The following is a 12,436-nucleotide window of genomic DNA, read 5'->3' on the forward strand; positions in this document are numbered from 1 at the left end:
GCTGTATTGGGCTGCGGGGTTGAAAAAAGTGTTTGCACGTGTTTCTATGTTATTTTGCTTACATCAAAAGGAAGGTAAGTGGGCCATTTAGTCTTTATTGATAATGAGGAGGCTCTTTTATAAATCTGTCTAAGACTTTATGTTAAGCTGTCAGCATGACTCTGGATTGATGTATATGCACGTCATACTTTCTTACGTCATACTTTCTTACGTCATGCTTTCAACGGTCTCCTGTTCATAAACAAACAATCATTCTTTCAAGACAAAAATAACTGTTGATCCTAAGTGATTTTGGACACAGAGCTAAAATATTTCATCCTGCAGCACACTCAGGCACCTCTGCAGCCACAGTCTGTGGTCCTCGAAAGCCTGCATTGGTCTGGCCATATTCCCCGAGGGGCTGGGTGCTGTGTGCTGTTCACCGCTGGCTAAGTCCTGCTCTATCCACTGCAGCAAAGCCTATGGAAATTGGCATGTGTCAGTTCAGCCCTGAAGAACGTCTGATTGCGCCTCAATCGCCACATCGCCTCCATTTTTCTGTAGTTTAATGTTAGAGTAAATGTGCTCTTTGCTTGTGTAGATCAGTCAGTGACATCAGTTATGCATAATCTGGCTGGGTACCAATGCACTGAGATGAGGAAAAGGGGTGACCTGCGTATATTCTGGGACATTTTGAATATCTGTCCAGGTAATTGCTTGTACCAGATTGACAGATATGGAGCAATACATTTGAAAAACATTTAATTATAAACGCAACATCTATCATACTCCAGGCAAGATTAGATTTTGTCATGTCTGCTTTTAGTTTGCGCATATCAGAAGAACAAATTCCACTTATCTGGACAGCTTTTGGCCATTTAGCTAATCTAAAATGACATCATTGACATACAAAATGCCCCCTGAGCTAATTTCAACAGCTGTTCTGCAAAACATACAGGTCAGAATTACAAACAGTCTGTGGACTATAAGCAGGAACTATGCAGCACACAATCTTTGATGCAACCCTGTCATTCGTCTCTCTGCTGCCAGTGCAGTGATATTCCCACACTACCTGGAAATCACTGCAAATACAGTGAAGGAATAATGGTTCCTTGATGCAGATCATCTTTCTCATGTAGCTCAGAAGAGGACAGACAGGTTGGCTCACCTTGTACCTGTCGGCGATTTTGAAGCCGAGAACGGACTGCAGCTTCCGCAGACATATTGGGCAGAGTTCTGGAGGCCTGCGGTCGGACTCCTCCAGGTGGTTGGAGCCCTGCATCACACACTGCAGCCACTGGCAGTGCGTAATGCTAAAGATGTGGCCGATCTCATGCGTTAGAGTCTGCCAGGGAAACAGAAAAGCAAATGAATGGGGCTCATTTCAAACATCATACAGCTCAGTCACCAGTCACCCACTAGAAGAGTTTTGGCTTACTCAGCACTGTCCTTAGCTCTTCATAAAGACCTGCTACCTAAATGGTGTCGATTGCAAAAACTTGTCTTTTAAGCTGGCAACATCAAGGTCATAAATCTTGAACTTTAATATGGAACATTTCTGTTGCCTCATGTATAAAATTGACTTAAATGAACACTACTGACATTATTGCAATTTACACAATTATGAATTCTAAATATTATAATTACAAGCGGTACAGTGGCTAGGTACTTCGTCTAAGAGAAAAAAAACCAAGATATAAATATATGGTAACAACTTGAAGGGACACAAATAACATAGTTGTACACTCTTGCTTAATGTATTAACCATAAACTAAGTGCTAGTTACATACTGATCCCATGTTTATTCATCAGTCATAATGGTTCATGTATTTCATGCAGTTACTACTGTAGTGACTGTCCAACATCAGCCACTTCACTGAAGGGCGGCTAGATCCTGTTACTCACTATGCCAATCCACTATACATAGTAACCTGAGGTCCACAATGAATCAGTGTTTCAGTGATGTTCCCCTTTAATAGCGATACTATGAAAGGTTACAACATTTAACAATGTGAGGGTTAATATAGCTATGGCATGTTAGCAGTAAAAAACCGTATGATCTCCCCGCCATCTCTCCTCCAGCCCCCATGGCTTTATAAGGTTTTGCTACCGCCCCAGTGCCACTGCTACCCGTAGCTTACTCAGTCCACACTGCCACCTACTGTCAACCACCACCACCACACAACAAAATAACGAACGGCTCCCACAACTACATTTGTTCATTATTTGTACTTGAGTAGTAACTGAGTTACTAAGTTACTTGTGCCCCCACAAGTAAAGTGTTACAAAATATTTTAATAAATATATCCTACCAGTTATTCCACACATTGGTTCTGCATGAGTTTCTTACTTCACTGATTTATGACGAGGAGGCTGACCTTGCAGGACCTGAGTAGCAATGTGCTGGTGATAGGAGGGGTGTAATATCCTGCAAACACGGTATAATCTCCTTGCCGCAGCCTCTTTCCTTTTTGCAGCCGGCCTTTGTAGCCGATGCTGTAGAAGTTATCGTCATACCGAGCGAAACTGAAAACTCCCATGCCTACAAATACGAGAGCAAGAAACGAGAAACCAAACTGGCACGTTTGAGCTAAGACCATCTGCTGTTTACTTAGTGATTCTGTCAAATTGTCAAGTACCCATACTCATGCGGCTCTATTATTTACTCCCCCTTGTGGAAGAAACGTTACAGTATATGGTAAATCACTGAATGAAGTTCAAGATTGCCTTGACAGTTAGGCTTCCTTAAGCCACATGCTAACTGTGGTTTAGTAAACCGCACCACAAACATCATCCAGTGTTAATCAATGTAAAATTGCAGTTGCTCCACATCTTGGAGATCTTGAGCCTGACAGACGAGCGACCCACTTTCTTTCCCCTGTCACGCTATCCTATATTACCTCCAGTGAGAGACGCCTGGCCAAACACGAAGTTCCATGAGTCTTTGGGATACAGGTCAATCATCGTGATCCCCACAATGCAAAAGGCGTCCTTAGGCTTTTTCTTTTTCAGAAAATTCAACAAATCACCTGAGACAAAAACAGGGGTATGGTAGAATGAGATGTAGCTTCAAAGTGGAAATCCGTGATACATTAGCTGAAAGACTTAAGGATCCCATTCTACTTGATCCTCCATTTTCTGACTGTTGCATTCACAGCCTGTACTTTTATAGTCTTTGTGCGATACGCTGCGAGTCAAAATTTTCCAGGAAAATCTGAATTAGTCAAAACTATGAAACTCCATGACTGAACGACCCATAGCAACCTCTATGCGAGCAGGAATATTTATGGTTTTATCTGCATACTCACATGTAACAATTAATCTCACTTACGTTGAGGGGTCCAGTGTTTTTGTATTAGACACACCAGTACTACTCGGTTTCTGTGAAAGTCACCTTCATAAATTCTGAGTCTTTCTGAAGACACACTCTAAAACCTGCGGGATTCAGACGAAGATACGATCCAGGAAGAGCGCAGAGCTAAATCCTATCACAGGGGTGGCGGTGCTTCTCACCGGCATGTATTTGCAGATTGTGTGTGCTGCTGTTGATCCTGAAGGCGCAGTCTGTGTCAGACACGCTCACAGGGTCCAGGAGCTTCACTGTCAGGCCGAGGTAGAAAGCCTGGCAGTATTCACACAGCCACTGCACATACTGCACTGTGAGGCCCTCAGACTCCCCAAACGAGCCTATCGATAAAAGTATGTGCCCCGTGTCACTAAGGATCTTCCAGCTTATACAATGTTCTAATTATTTCTGAAGGATTTAACCTAGTTTCTACTTGATGATTTTAACATTATAACATTTCATTTTATAGTGTATCATATACAGCTCTGGAAAAATAATTGGGACCACAGCAAAATTTTCAGTTTCGCTCATTTCTTAATTTATCGGTATGCATCTGGGTAAAATACAATTTTTTTTACAAACTCCAGCCTGGTTCTTCACAGCCTCTCACTAATGAATGGCTTCTTCCTTGTTTTATGGGACTTCAGTCCTGCTTCTAGGAGCCAGTTAGAGGGCAGAAGCTACTTTCTAATGCCAGAGATGACCGACAGCTTAGAAAGTCGCTTCTGCCCTCTGCCTGGCTGGTTTTTAGTTATTCCCAGTGTCTCCTGCTTCACCTAGCTCTGGCTCCCTGCTGTCTTAGAAACTTGGCTTAGAAGCAGCCTGCCTGGCACTGTAAGCACCTGGCAGCAGAAACAGGATTAAACCAAGAATTTAAAATGCTGTTTTTTTTTTTTTTTTAATGGTGGTCTCTTCATTTTTTTCCAGAGCTGTATGTCTGCCTACACTTTCTGCATTAACACAACACAATATGTTAAGCTTACAGGCAGTGATTTTATGATTGTCTTATTGTCTTACTTACTATCTTACTGAGACCAGCAGAACGATGTCATTATAATGAAAGGACCTACCGATGGTCTGTATATAAATGGTGTTTCGGCTTTTGATGGGAGTGCTGCGATAAGGGTCACTGTAGAAGCTCTGGAAGTCCTGGGGTGTCTCCGGGTGGGAGGAGATCCAGTCGGAGTCAGAGTGTATGGTGATGGGACCGAAGAGAGGACTGTCAGGATGCAGACCGTCTTCCATCAGCCGTCTTTCGTCATGGCTGTATTTCTGGAAGCATTCCATCAGGTCTCTGCGACTGGACACCAGAGCATTTCGCAGTTTCTCCGCTGGGTGCTGAATCACCTGCATCTTACTGGACAGACAAAGAGTCACATGTGGTCCTGCAGTCACTCTACATCAGCCTAGAATATATTAGACACTGCATATGAAGAACTTTGTCTATAAGTCATACATTAGCTTGAAGTCCAGTATTAATGGGAATTTCCAAATAGAATTCGAACAGCTGAAATTCTGACTAACAAGAATATTTTGTTTTGGCTCTGAATGAATGGTAATGAAAATACAAATTGTTAAAAGAATGTTCAGTGTGACCAGGTATGACATGAAAATGACTAAGTTACATTGTGCGGTGATTTGGGTTAAGAGAACTAGCGGTACCTGACTACGCTGGAGAGTAATGCAAAATAGATTACAGTCCATGCCCAGATTATACAAAATTAGAAAATACACAGGATTTATTTCCTCTACAGTATATCTTTGGATTACCTGATGATTTCATTTAAGGAATACGCTGATAAAGCTGCTCGAATGTCATATGAATTATTAAGTGCATCTGACAAGAACTGTGCAACAATGTTGAAGCTGTATATTTTTTCCCATTTAATATTAATAATACCGTGCACAATAATATAAAGCATACTGCTTACAACATACCAGTAATATTACTTAGTCGTAGCACACAAGCAGCCCACGCAAGTCCGATACGGGCACCTGGCAATATTCATACATATCAAAAACGTGATCGTCACACACAAGACATTTTCGAGAGATTTCAGGATCTTCTTGGCCCGTGCGTCATCGCCGAAAACCAAAACGAACCGTAATGAAGTCGGAAATTCAGGATATCCACACGTCGTAAACAAGACGTAACGAAAATTACGTAGGGTTCATCTCTAAATTACTGATTGTAGCCGAACTATAAGAAGAAAATTTGTCAGTGGTACTTTCCTATTGCTGATGTTTGAACTGACGAATACTTAAATTATTACGTGTCACTTTACCCAGGCTACATACCAAATATAGACAAACCACGGATTTCACGATTTCAGTCATCGCTTTTCACCACTGTTTGGCGATTGAAAATGTACCCTGAGTAATGTGAAGCCTGGTTAATAGGAAGTAATTTATCTGTTTAAAATCTACGTAACATGGCGTGATGCGACTGTAGTTTCATTCTCTTTAACCCAGATTTAATCTCAGTCGGTGTCGGCCGCAATACGAAAGTGAATGACGGTAACAGCGCCAATGGTAATATCCCATATTACTAAATGAGAGTCCAGTAGCTGTACAAGTAGCTGTACTTGAGGCACGAAAGAGTAAATATAATTCATATGAGTAAACTCAGATTGGGGTAATGATTTTTTTGTTTGGATTATTAGGGCGGAATGATAACCATATATAATAAAAAAAGGCATGAATTTGAAAGAAAAAAATTTGTGTCTCACTGGAAGATTTCGCGAAACTTTTAATCAACGGAAACGTGCTAATTTTAAAAATAACTCTAATGATTAAGTGTATTGTCTTGGTTTTATTTCAGATACAAATTAAACTGCTGCCAAGTTCATTGGTGCACTGTCAAAATTCTTTTGTGCCCAACATTTTACTTTTCAACTTTTTCCAATTTAAAACGAATAATTTATATCAGGTAGACGAACGCATAGATATTCAACTCAAAAAAATACTTACGGCATCTTAGCAAAAGACAACGCAAACGTCCTTTGGAGGAGCAGTGGTGGTATGCCCATCCATCTATCTTCTGTAACCACGCGTCCTACTCAGTATCACAGGATGTCCAGAGCTGGCAAGCACAAGGCAGGAGACAATCCAGGATGGGGTACCAAACCATCACAAGGCATGCATGCACACGCACACACACGCACACATTTACACATACAAGCAATTTGGAAATTCCAATTAACCTCAACATGCTTTGGGACTGAATGGGGGAGGGGGGGGACACTGGAGTACCCAGAGGAAACCCCATGACGACAAGAGGGGAGCATGCATACTCCACGCACATGGAGTCATGGCAGAGATTCAAACTCTGGTTCCAGAAGTGTGCACCCCCACGTCACCCCAGTGGGGGCATATGAATATTTATAAATGTAGTTAATGGTGAACATATCACTTTATATACTGAGTTCTACTATACTGATTTAAGACTAATCAGCAACTCACGCTTAGTAACATTATTTTTATTTATTTTTTTTAACAGTCCTGGGAGTGAAATCCATTATTCTCACAACCATAACACACAGATTTCCCATAAGTGGCAAAGGCAAGAGTTGGATTTATATCGAATGGCTTTAGTTTATGTGTAACAAGTAGGCTGGGAGCCCAGCAGGAGAGGCTGCCAGTCACACATCGCGCTGCAAAGTCAGGGCTCCACCAACAGGTTCCCCACAGCTGCTAGGCCACAAAACAGCAAACCATCCCAGGACCCAGAATCAACAAATGACAAGCTCTTCACGCATCCAACTTCAGAGTGTTTTATTTTTATTGAAAGAATGAAAGGAGCATAACAGCAGAGTAGTTCAGCAACTGTACAGGAAGTATTATTACAGAGGGCTTCAGGATTTCAAACATTGGCTCTTCAAGCAAGGTAACTTGTACATTGTGAGCAGCTTCTCTCCCCCCAAAAGTCCACATTCAAGGCTGAATCAATGAAATGTTTACAATATCCCCTGTATATGCAATATTACACCTTGCCTTGTCAGGGCACAGTATACGGCAAAAAACACTAACCCCTATAAAGGTGAAAATACTTGTATTTTGTACAGGTGAATATATTAATTGAACACATTCGATTCAACCTTGAATCTGACATAAAAAGGTTAAGACTTCCAAGAACGTATTGGCACACTAAGATTTAAAAATAAACCTTTACCAAAGACCATAAAAAATAATCATATAAGGCGAAGGACCAGATATGAAACTACAAACTGGACAGATGTTTTACTACAGCTGGAGCAGGAGACGTGGCAAAATTACAGCTCAGAAAAGTCACTGTTTTGCACTTAATGACAATGGTTAAAAAATTTAACTTTAGAAACATTTGTAAAAAATACTTCAATTCATGCACTAACTGCATAGGCTGCTCACAGAAATGGCCTGCAGGTAGCGGCTCTGAAAGGCTGGAAGGTGGAGTGGAGAGAGAGTGAGCATGGTAAAGCAGAAGCCCTTTGATACAGTGAGTCATTTTAACTGGATAAGATTAACTGGAATCCATTACACTGAAATCCAGTATCCTTTTATGACAATATTTTAGTCCATGAGAGAGAGACATATCGAAAATATCTGCAGGTTAACTTAAGTTTCATCCTAGTTCCCCCATCAGACTGACATCAGTAATTAGTAATCACACACTTCACAACAAAAGGTTTTTGTTTGCTTATTACAGTGTTAAGAGTCATAGAAAGTGAATCTTGAGTAAATACAAAAAGTCATTCCAGAGGCACAGGGTGTATTGGAAGCGTCCATCTGAAGTACAGCTGATTTTGGTTTTTACCCTGGTTCCATAGTCTAATGCATCCCAATCTACACTTTATCAAAAGTGTTGCTGTACAGAAAAGGTCAGGTCACTCTTATGGCAGACACAGCTGTTTGGGGTCTACAGCATTTTAAAAAGGGGGGAAAAAAGGCAACTCGAATCATCACAGGCAATATCTTACACAGTACAGATCCGGGGGAGGGGTTGTTAGAGTAGGAACTGTCTGTAGCTGAGAGCAAATGAAGGTGTACTCATCGAATCGTCTGTGCAGACTCCGTAAGGCTACGATGCAACCGTAACAGTGAAAAGGGGACAGATCTCTGTATCACTCCGTGATCAGGAGTTCAAAAGCAACCATTTTAGCAAAAAGATGGATCAAAATTTCAGTTCCACATTTCCCCTAACACAGGTTCTCTGACAGCTCCTAAACAAACTTTCCTGCTTGTTTTTTTTTAATAAACAAAAAGAATGCTTGCCTCTACATATAGAGAAAGTATTCATAATAAACATGCAAGCTTCAAATGATATCCCCCTAACACAAAAAATTAAAGAAAATACAGGCCTCATATTAGTTGTGTGTGTTTATAAACGCCTATAAATCCCAGTAGTGGAAGGCTGAACAGGCTTGTCAGTACACACACATAAGCATTATATATTTTAGAGGTGCTGTCAGAAATTTTTGTTTGTTTGTAATGTCAGGTGAACTTCACAAGGTAAATCAAGGTTTCAAAAACCATATCAACATTCACGTCATTGACTCAAATACCAAGCCAATGAGCACATACATTTCAGCCCTCAATATATGTGTATATGCATTGCTGTAAAATCAAGAGGATCACTCATCCCTCTTCACAGCTCTCACATTGAAAGGGACGGGGAAAAACATCAATGCAGAGTCAATACCTAAGCTGCAACTCTTCAAAGCATGCAGGCAAGTCCAATGATAACACACATTTCCGAAGTGGGAAAAAAACCGTATGCATCTCAAGTCTGCAAAATGTAATGCAACTTTTTAAAGGACTGCGATATATATCAGGTCACATCAGACTCTGAATGACACTGAGATAAACTAATTAATGACTAAATACAGCAATAAGACAACATCAATTTTTGGGGAAAAAAGGAATATATTAACAGGTTACATAATCAGCATGGGTTATGCAACTTTTAGTTAAAAAAAAAAAAGATCGAGTTGAGTAGGCACATTTACATAAGACACTTTATACAACTATAAAAAAAAAAATCAGTCTTTACAATTTCTATCCCTTTTGAACACATCTGACACAGAGAAGCGTAAATGATTAGTAAATGGCACAAAAAAAGTGTCACTTTGGGCAGGTCTTTTTAACCAAGTACACAAACGTGTTGTTCTGGGATTTAAAAGAACGATTTAGCTAAGGGGAAAGACATATTCACTCCTTCCAGACAAATATAGCAAAACTTGAAAATGCCAATTGCCTCTGTTGGCACCACACAAACTTAGGATTTATTAAAATGGCCACTGATCAACAAATACACTTAATTTGTCACTTTGGAAATACCTTTTGTTAAACACAAATGTACATTTTAGCAAAAATAAAGTGGTCTACATTCAGCCCTGAGATTAAAACAAATACTGTAGTTCTTGTAAAGTCAACTACAGTATGAGAAATCAAGTGGTCTCCATGCACGTCTGCTTGTAAGTGGGTACCCATGTCATCAGGAGCTCCATTCAGTGGGATGCGTACCCACCAGAAGTACTAAATCCTGGAGGCAATGAACTGTAAACCAATGAAATATAATTTAGGCATGTATGTATAATGAAATCAATAAAAATATTCAAGGACAAGCAATTAGAAAACTAAAATAAAACCAGGTATGGACAGAGTGGCTCAGAACATAGATCTTAAAGCACTGGTTCAGCTCAAGTTAAACCGTAACAGAGGCTCAGTAAGACAAACAAGGACTGTTCTGATATCATTATACTCTTTCTGTTCCATTAGTTAAACAGACTTTAAAATGGCATCAGTGGTGTTAGAGAGAGGAGGGAAGCTCAACAGTATCCTAAAGAATTACAGTATTGAAGGCAACTTTAAATAGCATCTTATGTTCATGATCTTGGTCACCGCTATAAATTTTCGAACACTACTGCTGACGACCATCTGCTTTCCTCAATTCACTCACCCCAGACATTCCCTCCCTATAGTTAATTAAATGGAGTAAAAACAAAAGTCTCTGATAATAAGCATCACTGTAACATAAGCTGCTTTAGGTTGTCGTGCAAGATGGTGTCCTTGACATCACGGAAAACCAGTCGAATGTTCTCTGTGTTAATGGCTGTGGTGAAGTGGTAGTAGAGGGGCTTCTGCTGCTGGTCTCGGCGCTTGCTGCGAAAGCACTCCACCAGGAACTTCTGCACATCAGGCAGACTATGGGGCTCCCCAGTATACTCAGGGAAATAGTCTTTGATGGCTACAATTTTGACTTTCTCTTCTAAGAGGTCCGTCTTGTTGAGGAACAAGATGATGGAGACATTGCTGAAGACGCGATTGTTGACTATAGTCTCAAAGATATTGAGGGATTCCTTGAGCCGGTTGGTTTGCCGGTCCTCCATCAGCACCTGGTCAAACTCACTGGACGAGACAAGGAAGAGGATGGATGTGACGCTGTCAAAGCACTCAAACCATCGTCGACGTTCCGACCGCTGCCCTCCCACATCAACGATCTTGAAAGGCACATTCTTGATTTCAAAGTCGTACTCGTGGATACCCTTGGTAGGCTTGCGAGCTAAGAGGATGTCTTGTTGTGAAGGCAAATAGTCCTGAGGCAAGAGGAGATTGACAATGAAATTAACCCATTGCATAGCAAATCGCACCACTACACAAAGGAAGTAGAGTCATTTACGTAATATTTTAATGAGACAGATTCAATAGAAGCTCGTGTACAAGCCAAAAGAAGCCATGTTTGTTTCCATCTGTAAGGAGGAATGTATGCTTTCCTTGATGTTCAGAAATCACATACCTGCCCTCCAGAAATATATGAACTGATCCCAGCTCTAACACTGTTTTCTGACAAAATGTTAATTGCGCAATTTTTTCTTAATTAAAAAAATGCTAACATATGCCAGAAACACAAAGCTTCAAGCTTTCTTATAAAATCATGTTATGTCTGGAAATCTCTTAAGAATTAAATGCATATTCTCTTGACAAATGACCTGTGCTAAATACCCAGATGCAGCTCATCGACCCTACTCTGGACTTTAATCATGGCTAACTGCATCAGTGCATCGGACTATGAGACACCTTCATCTGGGAAAAGCAAACAAGCACATATCACTGGGTGTTTTTTAAAAATATGCTGGCAAACAGAAGCCTCCACAGAATCCATTTTGCAAAGCGTCCCATGAACAAGGAAAATTGCCTGACTTCAGAAGACATGACTGAACACGCAGTCCAGCTACATTTCAACACAATTCGGAGGACGGCACATATCGGTGCTGCAAAGTTTAGCAACAATAGCAGGACTTCCAAGAAAAGTTTTAGAAACCTGCAGGCTGCCGCCACCACCACTCCCACTACTACTGCTACTATTACTAATAATAAAATATTAGCAATAATAATAACACAAGTACTATTAATAAGAATATGAAATGTGAGGGGACAGTGCAGAAAGACAGAGACTGATCCCTATATAGAAACAATGGAGGAATTCAGCATACAATGCAGAGATTAGTGTGAAATGTTGTACAGACACACTTCACTTAATGACCAAGTTCCGTTCCTACGACAAGGAGCCACCTCTTATTGATATTTCAAGCATACTGCAGGCTACTTGTACTTTTAACCTTTAAATGCTATTCATACTTAATTTGCGGTATAAAGGTTTAAATGACATTTAAATGAAATGTCATTTTTCTTGTCATTGCAGTGCAAATGAACGTAAAGTATGTGCTGTTACAACAATCTACAGTATTGCCACACATATCGCTTTTAAAGGTGAATGTGTAGTTGTGTACCACTTATGTATATCCGTTTATAAATGTTTATACAGTACTGCATATTGTGATAAACAAAAGAATAGAAGAAATCATATTATCTATGCTGAGACGTTGCGCTACCATTTCCACGGTCAAAGTTCTTGTACAGCGTACAATACCAACTGGTTGGAGCACTGGTCTTAAGTCCAGGTGGTCGTTAAACAGGTAGATCGTTAAGTGAAGAGTATCTGTACTACCTCTTTCAAGTGAAGTACAATACTGGTCAGAAGTAGGGCTGCACAATTAATCGTAAAATGATTCACACCTCTATGTGATCTCATTCCTAAATGACAACAGTTCTTCTGCATTGTATTACATCAGC

At 40.4% G+C, this 12,436-nt stretch overlaps 2 protein-coding genes across 6 annotated transcripts in view; both read right to left on the reverse strand.

Annotated features, from left to right (window-relative positions):
* Window positions 1-75: 75 nt before the first annotated feature.
* On the reverse strand, window positions 76-5,447 carry LOC125742228 (archaemetzincin-2). 5 transcript variants are annotated; one of them, XM_049014047.1, is made up of 7 exons: window positions 5,264-5,447; window positions 4,396-4,682; window positions 3,493-3,666; window positions 2,880-3,008; window positions 2,358-2,521; window positions 1,148-1,324; window positions 76-459 (listed from the first exon to the last, which is right to left on the reverse strand). In XM_049014047.1, exons 2-7 carry the CDS (start codon window positions 4,676-4,678, stop codon window positions 304-306), a joined length of 1,083 nt encoding a protein of 360 aa, XP_048870004.1. In that variant the 5' UTR covers window positions 4,679-4,682; window positions 5,264-5,447; the 3' UTR covers window positions 76-303. The 5 variants fall into 5 exon arrangements, with proteins under 5 accessions (XP_048870004.1, XP_048870007.1, XP_048870003.1 ...); XM_049014049.1 differs by lacking the exon at window positions 76-459 and adding an exon at window positions 950-1,061; XM_049014050.1 differs by lacking the exon at window positions 3,493-3,666.
* A 1,637-nt stretch (window positions 5,448-7,084) lies between these two features.
* gna13a (guanine nucleotide binding protein (G protein), alpha 13a) overlaps window positions 7,085-12,436 on the reverse strand; it is a 32,100-nt gene continuing 26,748 nt past the window's right edge. The window contains exon 4 of the mRNA XM_049013793.1: window positions 7,085-10,899. Coding sequence (XP_048869750.1) covers window positions 10,327-10,899 — 573 coding nt within the window. The 3' untranslated portion in view covers window positions 7,085-10,326. The remainder of the gene's footprint in view (window positions 10,900-12,436) is intronic.

This window comes from Brienomyrus brachyistius, chromosome 5 (genome assembly GCF_023856365.1).
Source record: "Brienomyrus brachyistius isolate T26 chromosome 5, BBRACH_0.4, whole genome shotgun sequence".
Lineage (NCBI taxonomy): Eukaryota > Metazoa > Chordata > Actinopteri > Osteoglossiformes > Mormyridae > Brienomyrus > Brienomyrus brachyistius.